General features: G+C 37.5%; 1 protein-coding gene across 2 annotated transcripts in view; it reads left to right on the top strand.

Moving 5' to 3' along the window:
- MYO3A (myosin IIIA) overlaps nt 1–20,595 on the top strand; it is a 171,449-nt gene that overhangs the window by 91,642 nt on the left and 59,212 nt on the right. Inside the window, exons 16-18 of one of the 2 annotated variants that reach the window (XM_030837214.2) lie at nt 2,693–2,819; nt 6,509–6,719; nt 8,503–8,650. The exons of the other annotated variant lie outside the window; for it this stretch is intronic. Coding sequence (XP_030693074.2) covers nt 2,693–2,819; nt 6,509–6,719; nt 8,503–8,650 — 486 coding nt within the window. The remainder of the gene's footprint in view (nt 1–2,692; nt 2,820–6,508; nt 6,720–8,502; nt 8,651–20,595) is intronic. 2 annotated transcript variants of the gene reach the window in all.

Here is a 20,595-nt window from a genome sequence, read left to right as displayed (position 1 = left end):
ATGGTTATTACTAGTGCCGTGTGTATGTAATTGGTTCAGCTCTGGAAGAGGAAGTCCCTGACTCGGATGGCATGAGTTTCAGCCATATTCCAAGTGACATATGACTGCCACCCAGAGATTTCAGACAAGCCATGGGAGACACTCCGGGTGATTCCACATGCCACCCTGTTCCAGACTTGGTCCCGTTCATATGCTCTGATTCTGAGGTTCCAACGCATCGTTGGTGACCACATGGGTCTTTTGCTCTCATTCTGGCTCAAAGGACCAAGATCTTGCTCCCCCCTGAATGTTTGAGCACAACATAAAAGCCAGCTTAGCTGCATCAGGAGTAAAAATAGGATATTTGCGGCTCCCGTGGGCTGGCATGATGCTCATTAAACTTGGCTCTACCCCACCCCGAGCCCTTCCGGGCTGTGGGCGCATCTTCCTCACTTCCGTTTGCCAAAATTCAAATTCACATCAGCCTCCTCCCCTTCTGTTGCATCACTTTCCCTCTCCCCTAACCTCCCTCCAACCCTGCCATCACCCACAGCTTGTACCTATGGAGACAAGTTGATTTAAGCACTAGCGGGTATCCTGGCTCTTAAAGCAGAAAGGGATGCAGTGAATAAAGAAAAACACAGCATCCACTCCTGTCTCCAATCCTTGGTCCTAGGCTGAATGTTGCTACCGGTAGATGCCCCTTTGGACTGCAGTCTGGCTCTATTGGTTGCCTGGTTGGGGGAAAACAGGAGAGGCTCATTGGATCTCAGAGCACCCTCCAAACGGGAAGCATGTTTCACGCCAAGCAAGCAGGTCCTGCTGCCGACCCGGGCTGGGCCCCTTTGTAGTACTTTTCCCTGCTTCACATCATCAGAAGAGCTTATCTTCTTACCAGTTCCTTCCCCCAGAGGTTGCTGTCTTAGAAGTAGGGAACCATTTTTAATTGGTTTGTTTATTACTTCCAAGTCCCAGTCGTTAGAGGCAATGTTTCACTTATATTTGCCTCAACTGCTTTCCATTGCCTTGGTAGAGCAATGTTTAGTCACATTAAAATGAAACCAGTCTAGCAGTTAGCATCTAGTGACAAACATATTTCATTTATGTAAAACTGGATGTTCCAAATTTAAACATATTCAGTGTTTACTGAACATCCAAACATATAGCTTAGGTTAAAGGAAAACATAATATCTGTTTCTGGAGCTGAAGCACAATCACTGCTAAATATCTTGTGAAGACTTTTAGTCCAGTTCAAGGTGACTCTCCTAGAATGTGCTGGTCTCCCCCCTAAAAGCAAAGCCTCAGACTGTTAACAGGGCAGACTGTCCCGCTTTGGAGACAGTGGAATTAAACTGAGTAGGTGTTTACTTCCTTTTTATCCCACTAGTGATTTTTTTTAATGTCATCTCACTGGCTTGTTTGGATTTTTTTTTTTTTTTTTTTTTTTTGCGGTACGCGGGCCTCTCACTGTTGTGGCCTCTCCCGCTGCGGAGCACAGGCTCCAGACGCGCAGGCTCAGCGGCCATGGCTCACGGGCCCAGCTGCTCTGCGGCATGTGGGATCTTCCCGCACTGGGGCACGAACCCGTGTCCCCTGCATCGGCAGGCGGACTCTCAACCACTGTGCCACCAGAGAAGCCTTGGATATGTCTTTTGTCCATAGCTGCTTCAGTTTCACTTTGGAAAGAGGCAACTTGCACAATCAAGTTAAATGGCTTGATTTTCACATCCTTTAATCACAGCTTGCTGCCTACACATTTTACGGCTGCACAATTTTGGTGACTCTCCAATACAGAGAGTGTCTCTCTCTCTCTCTCTCTTTCTCTCTCATTCTGTCTCTCCCCCCTTGTCTTTCTCCGGTTGGTGCCAACAGTACCCATGGTGTAGGTTTCCCTTTCAATATTTCGGGGTTTACAATTTACTTGTACATTTGTGATTCAGCACAGGCCAGGCAAAGTGACAGGCAAATCAAAATCAGATATTCTCTACAAATAACACAAATTGGAAAACTCTTAAAACTTTTCAAAACCCATGATTTCCTAAGCCGTTTTCCTGCCATAGTTTTAAGATAAATGATTAGTAGTTTTATGAGTCAACTCATTTAAAGGCAGTTTTTATCGCTTCGTGACAGGAATTTTATTTGTTTCCCTTTGCACAAAGTCACAAGTCTTTTGTCTAAGATGAGAATGCCTTTTTTTTTTCCTGCTTTAATTTTGCTTACATTTCTTATAGCAGTCTAAAATCACAAGCTAGTACATTTTCTTTGGATTATCAGTTATGGCTTCAGTTGTGATCAAATAATATTTGTGAAGTGAATTTTAAAGTATTTAAAGCATCACACAGTGTTGAATTTCTATGAAACACTTTATTTTTAAAAATTGGTTTTAGTCAGCATGGGAGGGGCATAAAATTCCCTTTTAGTTAGTCATTTGATAATAATTTAAAAATGATGATTTGATACCTAGTTGTCTTCATTCAACATACATAAGAAGTTACAATTCTTGAATGCCATAATTCAGCCAACATCGATGATTTGAAGAGAATGAGAGGACCAGGGAAGCCAGTTGACTTCTCTTAGTTTGACATCATAGTCTGTGGGATAACCTTGTTATGCTGGATCCTAAAGATTCTTCCCCAGTCTGTCGGCAGCCACAGGCACTGCCTTGCTGTACTCAAGGGGAGAATGATGCTAACATTTCTGTGCTGTGTTTCAGCAACTTGGAAGTGTATACAGTATACTGGCTGCAATCCTGAACGTTGGAAACATTGAATTTTCTTCTGTGGCAACCGAACACCAGATTGACAAGAGCCACATTTCTAATCATGCAGCTCTGGAGAACTGTGAGTTTTATTATCTTGCATTCAAAACTCAACTCCTAAAAAAAGTCTGACGACATACTGAAAGTGTCACATAGGGATAACTTCAAGCAGTTGTACTTTTTTGGAATCCTAAAAATGAATACTCAGATTCAAGTTGTGTCAAATGAAGTTTTCAAAGTCCACTATTTAAAACAGATCTTCATGGCTACAAATTAAGTAATTACTGTAGAAAACATTTCTAAAGGCTAGGCTTTCATGATTATTTTAGGAGCTATTTACATTTCAATGTAAAAACACAGAAAGCGTAATTAAAATTTAGCAAACTGATCTGAAAAAGAGTTAAAGTTGTTATTGTGATAACAATTTGGCATCAGTATCATTTTATGAGTAATAAAGACCTGAATATTTATTTTCGTACTGGATGGATTTTTTACACGCATTCATCTTGGGTTGATTAATTTCGGACTCATTTTCTATGCAAGAAAAGTACATCACGGTATTTGCTTCAAATCAGCTTTTCTCTTACTGGCAGAGTTCGAGGAATTATTTTAATAATTTAAGGTTTCTCACTGATACCGTCCAGTGGCAAAGTTTTTTAATTTAGAATATACCCTAATTTTTATTTTTAGTGTTGTCATATGCCTCCACAATTCCAGATTTGTTAAAGTTTCATTCATAACCTAGGAAATAATGTTATAAAATTTTGTTTATATATTTTTTTCTGATTTATACTTACTCAGGAACAGAATGATAATTTAGGATAATTTCAGAGGGCCACCCTGGTTTGGATCTGTCCCCAAATCCCCATCATCTCCATCCCACCAGCTTGGTAATACAGCAGAACAAGCATCTGAGGTTGGCATGTAATGATTGGCAGGTACCTGGAAACCTGTTCTGGCTTTTCATATATAAGGAAAACTTAATTGGCACATATGATATTAGGTTATCAGAAGTGGAAGGAATTGCCAGAAAACACCAATGATAAGATTCAAACCTCACCATCTGATCATAATTACAAGAGTTATCAACAACCAACAGAATGAGTTGCAATAGAGCTATGTCGTAAATATGAGTACACTTAGAAACTACCGAACTGAAAAATAATTTTGATGATTGGAAACCCATTTCCGTATAGCAGGAGACAGTCATATGGGTCACAGAAGGTTAATATTAATATGAATATAGTTAAAACTAATTAAAGCACTCATGGAAAATAGAAATTTTACTAATTTACATTAAAGTGATTTGTAATTAAAGTTACAAGGAATTATCTCCAAACCAGGGCCATGTTTCCAGATGATTTTACAGGTGCATGGTTTCAATCAGGCACCAGTTTTGTCCATTCTATCCCAAAACTCTCTCCCAAATATGACCTCTTGTCTTTCTCTCCATCATCATTATTCTCATCTAAGACACATCACCTCTCACCTGCACTAAGTGACCACCCAGTTGTTCACTGCACGTTAATTCTTGAACTTTTCCAGGTTGTCCTCCACAGTTCATTCAGGAACCACTTAACACATGTATCCGTGGTGTCTCTCAGCCTTACTCTCCCATCCTTGTCCCTCTCCTTCTCCCCCTCTATCTTCCCACTTGTTCTTCTTGATTAACTTCTCATTCCCTCTGGATAAAGACCATCAAGATGAGAACTTTGTCTTAAAAGGGGTTCTACTTAGCAGTATATCCCCAGGTAAAACACCTGGCATGTAGTAGATGTTCAATAAATAAATATATGTCAAATTAATGAATAATGGGGGAATAGAAATAGACATACCCGTCAATAGGAGACATTATTCAGAAACAGAGCGAAGTAGAATTACCAGAAAGGCATTACAAATCACTAGGGAATCAGTGTTGTAGGGACAAGCAACTGGCCGACCATTTGGAGGAGGGAGAGTTTGAATCCTTCTCATATGCCATATACCAAAGTGTATTCCAGATGTCTATATCAATTTAAATGCAAATAAGTAAATAAATACATACATACATAAATGTACAGGACAAAATGCATTTATATAATCCTGAGATGAGAAAAGACTTGAAGGACTTTATGTGCAGAAAACCAAGAGCAGAAATAATTTTTTAAGTGGATATTTGACAACATAAAAATTAAAGCTTTCATACCAAAAAAAGGAAAATAAATTAAATTGCAATGCAAATGAAAAATGAGGGAAAATACTTGCAATATATATATCAAAACATTATTCTCTTTAAAATCTTATAAATTGATTAGGAAGAGATGAATATATCAATGAAAAATAGGCAGTTTACAAAATAAGAAAATGAAAATGTGGCAGTTTACAAAGTAAGAACCACAAATCACTAATAAAAATATGCAAAGAAGAAAGTATTCAGCTTTGCTAGGAGTCAAAGTGAAAGAAGAAAGCATTCTTTTTAAAAATAATAATCCCTGGTGTCCATGAAATTGTGTTGAAATTATTAACCTTTCATTTGGCTGGTAGGAGTACAGTTGGTTCAGAGTTTTTGAAGAGCAGCTAAATAGAATATGTCAAAAGGCTTAGAAGTGTTTATATACTCAACCAATTGCTGAATTTAGGCAGTTTATGCTAAGAAAATAATACAAGACAGAAGCACAGATTCATGCCCAAAATATTCATCCTAGCATTCTTTACAATTGTGAATATATGGAAGCAACCTAAATATGCAACAATTTAAAAATTGATATGTTATTATATATGTCAGAATATTATGCAGCAAATTAAAATTATATCAACAAACAGTATTCAACAAAATGGGAAATGCTTAAGCTATTAAGGTAAAATGTATGTGCAGAATAGCGGTAATAAACATGCCTAGAAGGAAAGAAACGCAGAATGTTTTCTCTGAAGGTAGGATTTGTGTATTAAGCTTATATTACTTCTACATTGTGAAAAAATATTTTGTTTAAATAAGGTTCAACAATTTTAGCAACATAACCAAGAAATATCTTGTCCCAAGTGCTAAAACTAAATTTAAAATGTTCAAAATATTTTAAAAGGAGAACGACTGATTTGAGAAGTCAGCCTATCTGTCCTGTAGTAGTTTGGGTTAAGGATGTTTATTATATGCAACAATGAGTTTTGTTCACTGAGTTAAAATTACCTGTGATATTTAATTAAATATTAAATATTTGTTCGGGCAATAAGTTTTAACAAACTTTAGTCATTAACATATATAACTGAAAAATAGTAGTATGATTAAAAAGTATATGAATGTCAAGACGTTTTATGCTCGTTTGTTTCCATCTTGCAGAAGTTACTTAAAATGCATTTGTTTGGGTATATCCCTGAAGTCTAGGTAACTTTACAATTAATTTCCATGTTTTGAAAATGTGTCTATAATAATGGCATCCAAATGATAGCAGAACTGTTCATTATGTTTTTAAATATTTTAACATAATTCAGTGAAATTGTGTTTGGCATCACCGAAACAACCACTGGTTTGTGTGGAAGGTCACTCTGTCAGCCAGCTCAGTTTGGGTTGTGCTGTATTATACAAGAGCCTATAGCTGACCAGTCGAGATCAACGGAGAAAGATGATCTAGAAGAAACACAGGGCTCCTATTGAATAGGATATTCTTTTTATATTATAAAACCTTCACATGTTTATTTCATGTCATTTGAAGAAGGTGAATTAAGACATTTTCATTCTCTGGGAAACGACATCATTGTCATCATATCTTCTAACAACACATGTTTATTTATTTTTAGCTGCTTCTTTGCTTTGCATTCAAGCAGATGAGCTACAAGAAGCTCTCACCTCCCACTGCGTGGTCACTAGAGGAGAAACCATCATACGACCCAATACTGTAGAGAAAGCTACTGACGTCAGGGATGCGACAGCGAAAACTTTATATGGACGCCTGTTTAGTTGGATAGTCAATTGCATTAACAGCTTATTGAAGCACAACGCATCCCCCAGGTAAAAAACTTTATAGAACTTGTTCCCCAAACGTCAGGTGATGTAAATCTGTTTTCTAATTTACTGATTTGTCTGTGAGTCCCTTTGAAAATGTTTCTAATTGGTGTCATTTAATTATTAAACTTGTGTTTCTAGTTTAAGCTCTGCTTTATTTCCTAATGGTGCCACTTCATTGCATCAGGTAGCTATAAAACTTTAAAACTGCTGGGACACAGAAACTGTAGCAACATGAATAAACATAATAGAAAGTGATTTTTTAATGTGACTTCTTACTGTCAATTTATATGTTCTTTTAATTAGAAGGTGTACTGTGAAGCATATACCATTTTTTACTTGCAGAGAATGTCTATTCAGCAGTTCTTTGTCTTTGTTTTCAGGGATTGAATTAAATTTTCAAGGCAAAGGAAAACTTTCTTTTCATAGTTTAACTCTCATTATAACCCAGCAGGGGTACATATGATCTTCAATGAAATTTGGTTAAGAAATGCTGTAGATAGCTAATAAGTGATAGAGCAAGATGTGAACAGTAGTGTTATCTGACCATAACAGATGCAAAATGCAACTTAAGTCTCCAGCCTGTCTAGTGCCTTATCTGAAATCGCAGCCACCACTGAGTGCTCTCTGTACACCAGGGATTGTGCCGAGATATATCCTTACATTTACATCCAAAGCTTTGTTCTCCTATAAATTATATAATCTTTAGAAATTGGTATGTGAAAAATATGGTGGATTCCTACCTTAAGATCACCTCTTTCACACTTGCTTACTAAGCATAAAAGACCATTTCATATACATTTCAGGGGTGTAGGTCACTGTTATTTTTCCACTAAAATACACACCACACCATAGTAGCATTCAGACTATCCAGGAGAGTCAAGAACGTCGAGGAATAACGTTCTTAAGTCTCTCTCCCTCAAAATTAGTGAACAGAGGTAACCATTGTGGAGGAGCAGGGCAAAGTTGCATCTGGAATATTGAATTGTGGAACAGTATTGAATTGTATTCTAAATTATTTCATTATGATATAAATTAATATATATTTATATCTTTCTCCAGGTTACTGTTCATCCCATATTAAAAATTATGAGTGGATAATTAAAAACCAAATAACAGTTCTTTAAAATAAGTAAAATATCTTTAGCAGAATGTTTTAATTGTCCTAAAATGAGAGACTAAATACTCTTTCACTGAATTTTTGCTTTTCTGGTATGGTTTTTACTGAACATATTCATACTATATTCTGAGCGCTGGCTAGGTTTTCCCTGTGATTCATGACTCTAGGAGTAGTTTCTGTAGTACAAGGAAAATATTATACTGTCTACATATTAAAATGAATGCTACCTAGTTAATGTTCTGTGGAGGGAAACTTTTTCAATTAAGAAAATTTTCGCATGGACATATATACACTACCAAATGTAAAATAGATAGCTAGTGGGAAGCAGCCACATAGCATAGGGAGATCAGCTCGGTGCTTTGTGACCACCTAGAGGGGTGGGATAGGGAGGGTGGGAGGGAGACGCAAGAGGGAGGAAATATGGAGATATATGTATATATATAGGTGATTCACTTTGTTATACAGCAGAAACTAACACACCATTGTAAAGCAATTATACTCCAATAAAGATGTTAAAAAAATTAAAAAAAAAAAAGAAAAAATTTTCACTCTATTTCCTGGTAGTAGTTTCTTAGCTAAATCACAAAAGTGACGCTGAGATACCTTGCTTTGAATTACCTCCTAAGAAAATAAATAAGAACTCAAAATAATGCCTCTTCAATCTTCCAGTGGGAATGATGATGAGCTAAGCATTGGCATTCTGGATATATTTGGCTTTGAAAATTTCAAAAAAAATTCCTTTGAGCAGCTGTGCATTAACATTGCAAATGAACAAATTCAGTTTTATTTCAATCAACATGTGTTCGCCTGGGAACAGGTAAGTTGAGGTGCTTTGTTATATATAGTATAGATGCATGCAGTGTGTGTGTTCTGTGGAGAATTGTACTATGAAGCAGGATCTAAGTCATAGATTTAAAGCCTGAAACATTTAATAAAGACCAAAAAAAGATTTCCTTTTCTCCATGCTCATTATAAAAACAAAAACAAGCCCCAAAGCTGGTATGAATGTAGTGTGTCTTGATACGTGATGCTGAGTGTACTCCACCAAAAATCACTGGACTCTTCTCCAAAACTTAGCACGTCTGAGTCCTTGCAAACAAAGAAGTTTCCTTTGGAAATTTAAGTAAGCAGATGTGTCTAGCTCTTTCTCTTTCTGTAGACTGCATAGCTGAAATTCTGTTTGAAATGTAAATATCCATCTAAAATGCATTAAACTTCAGAATTCCAGTTGCTAGGCAGCAGAATGCAAGATAATGGATTTGATGTAAATGCCATGAAACGGTAATTTTGTCACAGTACAATGTGTAATAATGATTCAGCTTCAAAAGTCAGAAACTCACTTGCATTGCATTTGGCAAAACGTTAGTGTTAAAATTATTTAGTTAATCAAGTCTAAAAGAAATAGTAGTATTTTATATCATTTAGTGTGCTATTTCTCCTTTAAATAATATTAAATTGTTTTGTGTTTACTGATTAAAACTGAGGTTTTTGTTTAAATTTGAGATAAATTAGAGGTACATGAGCCTCTTTTGCTTCAAAATATTTAGCCTTATTGCAAATTTACTTTGAGATCACATCTTGCAAACAGTGGTTGCACAAAAAATGTTTGGATTGTGACATTTCTTAGGTCAAAAAAGGGACATAAATTTAAGATTTTATCTGTGTTTGCACAGCTCTCATCTACCCCAGATTCTTGTTCATCACATACTCATTCTCTCACCCTCTCCCTTTACCCCTTCTCCACTCCTCTCCAGTAGCGCCATCCTTTGGCCTAGTTATATGATGAAATCCTTTAAAGTCTTTAAAAACAGAGCCCTTCTCCAGCCTGCTATGTCTGCAGCCATGGCCCTCCCCCTTCCCTTCATAGCCAGGCTCCTTGAAAACATATTCAACCTTCACTGTAATGTATTGATTTCTTCCCCGCCTGGGTGCATTGAGTCCGTAGTATCTGGCTACTGGAAGGGCCCTTCTTAATCTCATCACTCATTAGTATCAGAAACATTTTAGTCTCCACATTACTATTGTCAACCCTGTTGACAGATTCCTGTTTCTGGAAAATCCCTCTTTTGTCATCCCTAACACGCTTTCTGTTTCTCTTGCTCTCTGATGGGTTCCTCCTTTACTCTTCCTGCACCAGCCCATAAATCCATGGTTCTTAACCCTGGCTACATATGTGAATCACTTGGGTAAAATCCCAGTGCTCAGATCCTATCCCACACCCATTAAGTCAGATATCGTCGAATGAGACCTAGCTATCACTATTTTTCAAAGGTTCCCAGTCTATTCCAATGTGCAGCCAATTACTGCCCTAAATGCTAGCTCCCAATGGGTTCTATTTTTGACCTCTTCTTATATTCACTAGGAAAGAATCTATTTCCAGTATTTCAACTACTCCCTAAATGCTAGGGATGCTTCAGTCCTCACCTCCAGCCCATGCCTCTCTCTAAACCTCCCCTGATTAGGACAGCTTCCAGAACTTTATCCAGAATTGAACCCATCATCTTTCCCTCCCACTTATATTCTTTCTTAGAGAATGGCATCTCTGTCCACCAGCTTACTCAAGCCCAAAATGTTATGTTACATTTCATTTCTCATTTCTGAAATCCAAAAAATCAGTGAGACTTATTCTTACTCCTCCCTCCCCTATGGTCCAGTAAAAACATTTGACATTTGACATCACAGTATTTAGTTTCCGTTTTTGCTCTCTCTCACTAGGCTGAAGACTCCTTGAGGTCAAGGATTGTGGGATTGTGTATTAATTCTTTTTGTATCTTCAGAGCCTGACATATAGCAAATGCTCAATAAATATTTATTAATCAACGTCATCTTGCTTTAATGACTCACAGTGTTCACAGAATCCATTCTAACCAGAAATTGAAATAAGTAAATATTTTTTGGTTTGGACTTTTTGATAGGGATCTATTAGGATTACTTGCTTCATGGGACCAGGTGTGTCTTTGTGTATTTCCCCATCTGATTAATTAATTAACAACTTGTGTTAGCAGACTTCTATTATTCTTCTCTTTGGGGGGTTGAGGTTAGAACCTGATTTTATTGGAACTACCCTTTAAACCCGTGTACATATCTTTCAATAATTATTCGCTTTTCACTTTTTTATAAAATTGTAGTTTACAGTTCACTTTGATTGATAGCCTTGGATTTCATTCATCATCCTAATGCTCTTAATTGTTTTGTCTTTGGGCTTGCTGCAAATGAAACTACTCTGATATGGCTCCTTTAAAAATACCCTTGAGAGCCTTTCAAGACAAAACCAAGTCAAAATTGCCCCAACAAATTAAAAATGTAACTAGGATCCAAGATTATGCAAAGCACTTTGAGGAATTAAGGCCACTCCCAGTCCTTTCAATTGCCTTCCTAGGGTAACGACCCAAGCATCCCTACTTCATAATCTTACGGACCAAGCATTGGCAACTGAGTGATCAGGTCAGTGAATCTGTGACCTGGTGGACACAGGAGTAGTCAGAGATTCTGTTGGTTTTAACGTGTGTGTGCACCTGTTTGGGTTTCTTTTTCTTTCACTCTGTCACTTACGTGTGAAAGCAAAAATTGTAACTGAGAAATGCTTATGTAGCTGTATGTATTAGCTACCACAGGTAAAGAGAGCACATTTACACCAATTTCTATACATAGGAAACAGCTACTTAAGCCAAATCATTAATTAAAATCATGGTCACACTTCTTCTGGTCAAATGTAATCATAGGTTTGACCTAAGAGCTCCTTCACTGAGTAAAGCTGTTATTGCTTATCAGGAAGACGTAATGTTCTCAGTTTCATGGACATACAAATGATCTATCCAATCTGAGCAAGACACAAGCCTTGGGTAGCATCTACACAGATGAAACCACTTCTGGTTCTGCTTTAATCAACAAATATTATCTTTATCGTCAGTCCTACAACATTGGGACATAAAGTTTAGCTAAAGGCGTTTCCTGTTTTGCCCCAGTTCTGTTTGCATGTGATGTACAGTAAAGTTGGTTATGAAGGTATTTTGAATATCATTTTCCTATTACTTTCTATTAAAACAATAATCAATAGACTATAGTAAAACATGTTTAGTGAAAGACTTTATGACAGCGACCTAATCCATAGTTTGTTGAGTGGATAGTTTTGTTTCTCAGAATGGTTGCCTCCAACTAACCATTTGTATACCTTTTGAAACATATTCCTAAGTCTGGGAACCTCATTTTTTTAAAAAAAATATTTATTTATTTGGTTGCACGCAGTCTTAGTTGCGGCATGCAGGCTCCTTAGTTGTGGCATGCAAATTCTTAGTTGCAGCATGCATGATCTAGTTCCCTGACCAGGGATCGAATGCGGGCCCCCTGCATTGGGAGTGTGGAGTCTTTTCCACTGGGCCACCAGGGAAGTCCCTGGGAACCTTATTTTTAACTCACTGGCAGCTATGCCTCTTTTCTTCTCAAAACCTACATTTCTATGGACATAAATTATATTCCTCGTAATCTCAACCCACAACCAAGAGCATCCAGAACTTGTATCTTTTTTCTCCTTACTATCTAGATATTTAGAATGTCTAAGACAGTAAGTCTAGAGTAGTATTGTTTTTCTAATGTGTATAATATATAGCTCCTGAAAATTGTCTGGTTTGATATTTCATTTGAAGCTAATATTTGAATATAACATTGGAAGCTTCCATACTTTTACAGCACTAGAAGAACCATTTGACTTTAATAAAATTTAAAGGAACAATTTATGTCTGAAAACAGTAGTTTGAAAGTTAGATAATAATCTAGGTCCCCTCCCCTGCAAATAGGTGATGAGGAATATGGTTGTAATCTTTTAAAATTCAAGACTCAATCAAACTCTGCTAAATAAGTTGCAACTGAAAAGTGTATACTTTTCTGTCAACTTTATTAATTCCACAAATAGAGGATTCCTATTTCAGCCTTCCCTATTTGATTTGTAGAGCATTATTTTATGCACATTGTTTACTTCCATATTTTTCAAAAAGCTTTTAATTAGCAGCTCAAAGAGCAGCAAACAAGCCATCGCATTTCTAATAAGGGAGGCATCTTTTCGAAATAGCCCTCACACTGAATCTCCATGGTAATTTGTAGCCAAGACTTTGCTTTTGTTGGGTTTGTTTTTGCTTATTTTCTGGTTTTCTTCCATATGAAAGGGAGCTCAATGAACACAAACGATGGATTAGTCCCCCTGGGCATGAGTTTGAATTGGAATAAATGCCATTGTTCTTTAGGCCCAGAACACATGTATGATACTACAAAGCACTGCTCTAGAATCCTGAAGATTCACTCTACTTCCTCATATGCCCATCTATACCTAGGATAAGCTTTCTGATCCATTAGTGCAGCACATTTTTCTCACTGTTAACTGAACTAAAGTTTTTGGGGGTTTTTGTGGTTTTTTTTTTTTTTTTTTGGCTGTATTGGGTCTTCATTGCTGCGCGAGGGCATTTTTCTAGTTGTGGCATGCAGGCTTTTCATTGTGGTGTCTTCTCTTGTTGCAGAGCACCAGCTCTAGGTGCACAGGCTTCAGTAGTTGTGGCACACAGGCTCAGTAGTTGTGGCTTGCGGGCTCTAGAGCACAGGCTCAGTAGTTGTGGTGCACGGGCTTAGTTGCTCCGCAGCATGTGGGATCTTCCCAGACCAGGGCTTGAACCCGTGTCCCCTGCATTGGCAGGCGGATTCTTAACCACTGCACCACCAGGGAAGTCCCTAAAGTGTGTTTTTAAAATGAGCTATTAATATTTGTTTTGCTAAAATATAGGCATACATGTATATACATATATAATTTATGTATGCACTCATGGGTTTAAAATTAAAAGTCAGAAGTCATCTTATAAGCAGGAAGCTATTTACAGCACGAAATGGAAACAATAACTGCAATTATGGCTCTGGCTTCTCACAGAAACTGATGTGTATGAATTTTATCTCCAGCTGTTCATATCCTAAAGTTTAAAGCTTTTGAGGATTTGAATGTGGGCTCCAACACATAATTTGTGGCAATTACAAAGAATAAAGATTCGTTCAATTACATAGTATCTATCCTTGCAACGTTTTTTATCATCATAAAGTAAAAAGAATCAGTCATCTGGTAAAAAAATATGTGGGTAATTCGAAACAAACCCCTTATAAATGTCTTCAAATTGTTTTGCTTGCAAAGTGTGAATTTTTGTCTCATATCCAGCTCTCTTCCCTATTGCACACGCCATATGTGTGTGATGGTGGTGGCATTTGTCTTATGTGAGCTCTCCAAGGGATAAAGGCAATTTTACAGGCATTTTCCTTAAGCATTAAGACAGCTGTACATTTAAGAAACCCTTGGTATGCAATAAATCTTCCTTTATAAATGCTTGGCCAAGTTTTAGGCTACTGTTTGAGATCACACACAAATGTTCCTTAAACTTCTCACCTACTAAGTGAGCATGAAAGCTGGTACCCAAATGAGTAGATACACGTGGCACATCCCTGCAGCATCTCCTGGCTGTGAGCGGGCCACCCTCCCTCTCTGGCTCCCGCAGGCAGCCTCCTGGACTCCTGGGTCCTCCCCGTCCCTCCCTCAACACCCATGCTGCACTCGGTCTGCTTCTTTTCTATCAGTGAAGTTGGCCAACACCCTGAATGTGATATGAGGATTTGTGGTACTTATTTTGACAATTTGATAATATTTTTAAAAATCTTTTAATTATGATTAAAAATAATTTTGAGTGAAATATACAGTGAGGAGCATCAATCCGTGTACAGTTACTATAGGAGCATCAATCCGTGTACGGTTACTATAGGAGCATCGATCCATATACGGTTACTATAGGAGCATCAATCCGTATACAGTTACTATAGGAGCATCAATCCGTATACAGTTACTATAGGAGCATCAATCGTATACGGTTACTATAGGAGCATCGATCCGTATACGGTTACTATAGGAGCATCGATCCGTATACGGTTACTATAGGAGCATCGATCCGTATACGGTTACTATAGGAGCATCGATCCGTATACGGTTACTATAGGAGCATCGATCCGTATACGGTTACTATAGGAGCATAGATCCGTATACGGTTACTATGGGAGCATCAATCCGTATACGGTTATTATGGGAGCATCAATCTGTATACGGTTACTATAGGAGCATCAATCGTATACGGTTACTGTAGGAGCATCGATCCGTATACGGTTACTATAGGAGCATAGATCCGTATACGGTTACTTATAGGAGCATCAATCGTATACGGTTACTATAGGAGCATCGATCCATATACGGTTACTTATATGAGCATCAATCGTATACGGTTACTGTAGGAGCATCGATCGTATACAGTTACTATAGGAGCATCGATCAGTATACGGTTACTATAGGAGCATCAATCTGTATACAGTTACTATAGTTTTCTACATGTAAGATTAGAACATAACATTGACAAACTGAAATAAAATTTTTTGGTAAAGACATAGACATGACAGTAAAGCAAAAATAGTTTAAGGTGAAAGAGATCCCGGCGTATAGAAAACTACATGTCATCTGAATTCCTAACTGAAATTCCTCCTTATCCTAAACCAATACCTGTCAATAGAATATAAATTTGTAAAATCCTTTATGGCTTTTAAAGACTTTTCAAGGTTAGGTACCACATACAAAAAGTGACTAGATGAAACTTTTCATCTCAAAATGTATATATCTCTTTTTCTGAAAAAGGAAGCTCTTCTAGAGAGCATCATTTAAATCTCCTTTCTCCAAAGTTCTTAAATATATGTAAAATATAACATGTATATTTTATTAGGAATTATGCAAAATACTTTCTCATTAGTTTACTTGTCAAATTCTGAATTAGTGACCTATGTCATTTCAAATGAATGATGATCAACATTCTCTTTGGCTTGCTATTAACGTAAAAATGAACGAGACCATTGATATCAGCTTTGAATAGAAAATACCAAAAGAAATAGATTTCCAATCATAAATTTTACTTAACATCAAGAGTTTAGATTTTTACAGCATGCATATTTACCACTGTGCTTTCTTCATTTTTAGTTTTTTTTTTAATACTTAGCTACTTCAGTAAAATGTTATTACTAAAAATAACATGTATATATAGAAAGAGAGCAAATGATAAAGCAAATGCAGTAAAATGCTAGGGATCAGGGAACTTGGGTAAAGGGTACATGGGAATTCTTTGTGCTGTTCTTGCCCCTTTTCTGTTAGTTTGAAATTATTCCAAGATAAAGAGTGGCAAAATTTCTTTTTTCACTATAATAAACATACTCAGTGCACCTCGAGTACTGATAACACCCTAAATCCTAGATTTTCAACCTATAAAGCCTTTCTCTTAGAGTGAGTAACTTCTCAATGGTTTCTTTCCACGCGGGCAGTATTTTCATGAGTGTGTACACTCATATGAGAAGTTGGTGAGTAGGAATTCTTTTACTAAAAGACAGGCTTCAGGGAATAAATGTGTATGTGGCTTCTTCCCCCTTGTAAATGTTCTGTCAACAGAACGTTTATTCATTTATTCATTAAGTTTCACAACACAGTCAGGCAGTTTTGGCATTCTGAAATGTTAGAACCAGAAGAAACCTAAATAGATCATTTATATTTCATAGATACAAATGACTCCCTGTGACTTGCCCAACGTTCCAGCCTGGTTAGACAAAGCCAGGGCCGGAATCTGGGTCTTCTGATACCCATCCAGGATATTCTCACGAACAAACAAATAAGCGAAGTTCAGAAGAAACAAGGAACTTACAAAGTATTCTCTTGTACAGAAGAAAACATGCTCCATCTAGTTGAAGAAAGAAAGAAGGAAGAAGGGAGAGGGGAAGGAGGGGAGGAAAAAGAGAGAGAGACAGTATTTTCACATGAAAGGCCAAGGAGAATCAACGTAAGTCTGGAAGGAAGGAGACTGGAGAGAACAGTAACACTGAGGCAGGTGGCAGTGGTGACAGAGACTGTGACAGCCGGAGAGCTTAGAGACCACCTAACAGGAAGGATATAGACCTAGGAGATGGAACAACTGAAAAAGAGAATATAGCAAAAGCAAAGAAATCCTAGGATGTAACTTAAAGGTTGGAATGGAAAGGCAGAGAGCATTCTTGCTATGCTCTAAAGGGCAGGAACTCTACCTTTTTCATCTTTCTTTCTACCTTCCCCAGTCCCACCTGCCCCTAAATATACACATGGCAGGTGCTCCACAAATGTTCAAGGAATTTCACTATGTAGCATTGTCTGCAACGATCTACACAGAGACGGTGCCACAAACCTAGGCGAACTGCAAATACCATCTGATATAAATCCCATTCATTCTTCTCCCATGACTTGAAGCAGAGAATCATTAAAAAGTGGACTAAACTTATAAAAATAAGAGATAGTGATTTATGACTTGAAACAGCAAACACAGAGAATAAATATTGAGGATCCTCTAAACCAACTGTTAAAATACTTCCAGATTCTAAAATACCTAAAACTGTGGAGCAGTGTCAGGTAATGGACTTACCTACATGAGAAGGATATGACTTCATTTCTCAGGTGCAAGTTCAGTGTAAGACTTCAGTGTGCCCTGTTACTGCATATACCCATCTTGCATGAAAGAAAATACCATGTAAGCCAAACTCCTTGATTGAAACCTTGATTTCGGGAAGCTCTTTTTGAAACTTCAGACTTAGCCCAAACTACCAGATGGTAGTAAAAACATATTCTCCAACAGTAAAATGATAACGTGGTGCTTTGGGGGGATAGGTAAGACCTGTTTATCCTTTACATGATGATGCAGTCTGCTAGGCTGCCTATATACTGTGTATACTTGAAAGTTCCTAAGAGAATAGATCTTAAATGTTCTCACCAAAAAAAAAAAAAAAAAAAAAGGTAATTATGTGATGGGATGGAGTTGTTAGCTAACTCTGTGGTGGTCATCATTTTTCAGTATATAAGTGTATCAAATCAAGACATTGTACACCTAAAACTTACACAGTGTTCTGTGTCGATTCTATTTCAATAAAGCTGGGGGAGGAGAAAGAAGATAATTTCCCAGGAAAGTCACTCAGAGCTCCATTCATTCATTTGTAATTTATTTAACACACCCAAGTCTCCCTAGAGACAGAGGAAAAGGCTACAGAGGGGAATAAAAGTTCTGTCCTCATGGAGTTTTCATTCTAATGAGAGAGAGGGAGGATAAGTGAAAATGCTAGAAATACTGTGAAATAATTTAAAGCATGATGGCTGGGACAGGGCAGGGATAGAGAGTGACCAGTGGAGGAATGGGTATTGCTGGGTCAGACCAGGAGACGGGGAAGGGGCTCTCTGAGGGGGTGAGACCTGAGTGATACGCGTGGAGCCTTTACTGTGTTGGTGATCCATGCTGAGCAGTCCACGCTTGCATTTTCACCTGCCTTAGGAGCATGTGGAAGCTTGCAGCCCTATCAGTTTATGGTGGCCACCCTCCCACGCTGCTGTGTGAGTCTGAGGACTCAAGGTAGTAATCTCAAATCCCTCCTGGCCCAAAGTATTTAAGCTTGTTGTTGAGGCCGTAGCTGCGGATGCATCTTCCATAGGCTCTCTTACTGCTATGTCCTTCCACGCCTCACACTCAAAGTTCAATGCAGAACAAGGAGATCTTGTTTCAGGCATGAGGTTTTCTAACACCCACGGCTTCTCACTTCCTTTCTCCTTGATGTATGCTTAAAATGATCCCTTTTTCCAAAGGGAATTGGGGGCCTCTCCACAGAGTAGGGATTATATATGTTAAACAGCTCAGCTTTACTGTAGTTAACAGCTCTACTCATCTGCTTTAAATGTATTTGTTTAATGTACAGGACATAGAGGACTTTCTGAGTAGTTACATGAGCTACATTTGTCCACATATACTTAAAAACAACTGAACATTTCGAAATCATTACGGCCATAAAAATACATAATATGTTGTTTTAGGCGTGATAACTTTACTAAAAGCGAGTGCTTTGTGAATCCTGAGTGACAGCATTTTTTCTCCATTGGTTTGCCTGGAGATACTAACAAGTATCTTAAAGGTCTAAGCCCATTGTTTACCAAGTTACTCTGCTCTGTATGACCTGCCACCGAAGCACTCAGCGGATTTTGACACAGGCAAATAGAAGTGACAAATGCATTGATTTAGACCATAACCTTGAACGCTTTCCACAGAAAATATACAAAACCTCTTTTGAACTTTGCAGTTGCCATTTAAGCTATAATATGCTGTCAGCATAATGTGTCTGACAGTCACGTAATTCTAGGTCTGTGTACATCTCCCAAGGTTACCTTCAAGTGAAAAAGCTGTGAAACTTCAAACATTGTTTCCATTTTTTGTACTGGGTAAACTGAATGTCTTTCAGGTGATCTAACTTTTAGACCAGTGGGTTCTGCCTCATTTTTACATATTAGATTTTGTTTTATTTAAAAATATACATTTACTTTTTTTCCTGGTGACACTCTTGACTGTGATTTCAATTTTATAAGGCCCCAAAAGCAGAGATTAAAACTTTGGCTTATGAAATGCCCCACCTGCCGTTGGCTAAATTCATCCATGAAGATCCCAGAAATAAATTCTCTTTCTCTGAACTCCTGTAGTACATCGTACCTAGCATTTATCTATCCCATGTTACCTTGCATTTTGCGTATGTATTTACAAAGCTAATCACTCCAATTTTATCTTAAATTCACTGAGGACAGAGAGTTTGTTTTAAACATCTTTTTATCACCCATCACAGTGCCTTTTTATAAGGTGTTCAATGAAAATATTTAATGAATTAAAGAATATATTAAAATGGTAATGAAAGTAGCCTGTAACTTTCGTTTGTGAATGGTGCAGGGCATTCTTCCCCAGTCAGTAATTATTTGATACACTTCCCCAGTGATAGTTGCTTTATCACCTGAGAAAGTGGGGGGAACCCTCCATGTAAGCATCACTACAAGTCCGAGTTCAGAGGTCGTCTATGTCCTGTCTTTTACACATTGCAGCACTGGGGGTGAGGGGGACCCAGTATGAAGGCAAAAGTCATAGAAGCAAAGCTACAGCACAATTCTTCTTGTCCTTTTTGTAAAATAGATCATCAGTATCTATGTTGTGCTGGTACCAACATCTTACAGTAATTATTGTTTTTATTTTATGCATTTTATATCATACTCCACCACAAATGATTACTAGTGATTACCAGATATTATTACTTTGTTAGATGGAGATTGTTACTTCTGTTTAGTAGATAAAAAAACAGAAGTTTAAAGAGTAAGAAAATTCCAAAGGAATATATGGCTCGTCAAGTGGCAGAGCCCAGATGGGAACCTACGTGTTCTTGGTTCTCCAGCCATTGGTTGTTCCTGTGACCCACAGCCGTTCACCCCAAACAATGTAAATGTCATCATGACTGAAAAACTATGTTCTTGAGAGATCCAGCATTTCTGAATTTAGATAAAAGGCTTAAATTGGGGGAAGTGTAACCCTAAGATATACCTAATTAATATTCTATCAATTCTGGAACATGATTTTATTACTGCTCATTAACAACATAGTCTCCTGCATCTGGAAAACTTGAGATGCCTGTAATTCTAGTATAGAAGCTAGAAACTTTTTATTACTACCCTGAGTATCATCAGTGCTAACTTTAATGAACTGGCACTTCTGGGGAGAGAGAAATAAAATGATACCCTCAGCTTAAGGGCAAGGTCGTAGGGAGTAATTTTTTATCATGTGTGTAAAGTAGAATTTTAGGTAGTTGCTGCCAAGTTACATATTGTTCACAAAATTTTAAGTGTTT

The sequence above is a fragment of the Globicephala melas genome, chromosome 2 (genome assembly GCF_963455315.2).
Source record: "Globicephala melas chromosome 2, mGloMel1.2, whole genome shotgun sequence".
NCBI lineage: Eukaryota > Metazoa > Chordata > Mammalia > Artiodactyla > Delphinidae > Globicephala > Globicephala melas.
This window is presented reverse-complemented; position numbering and strand designations above follow the sequence as displayed.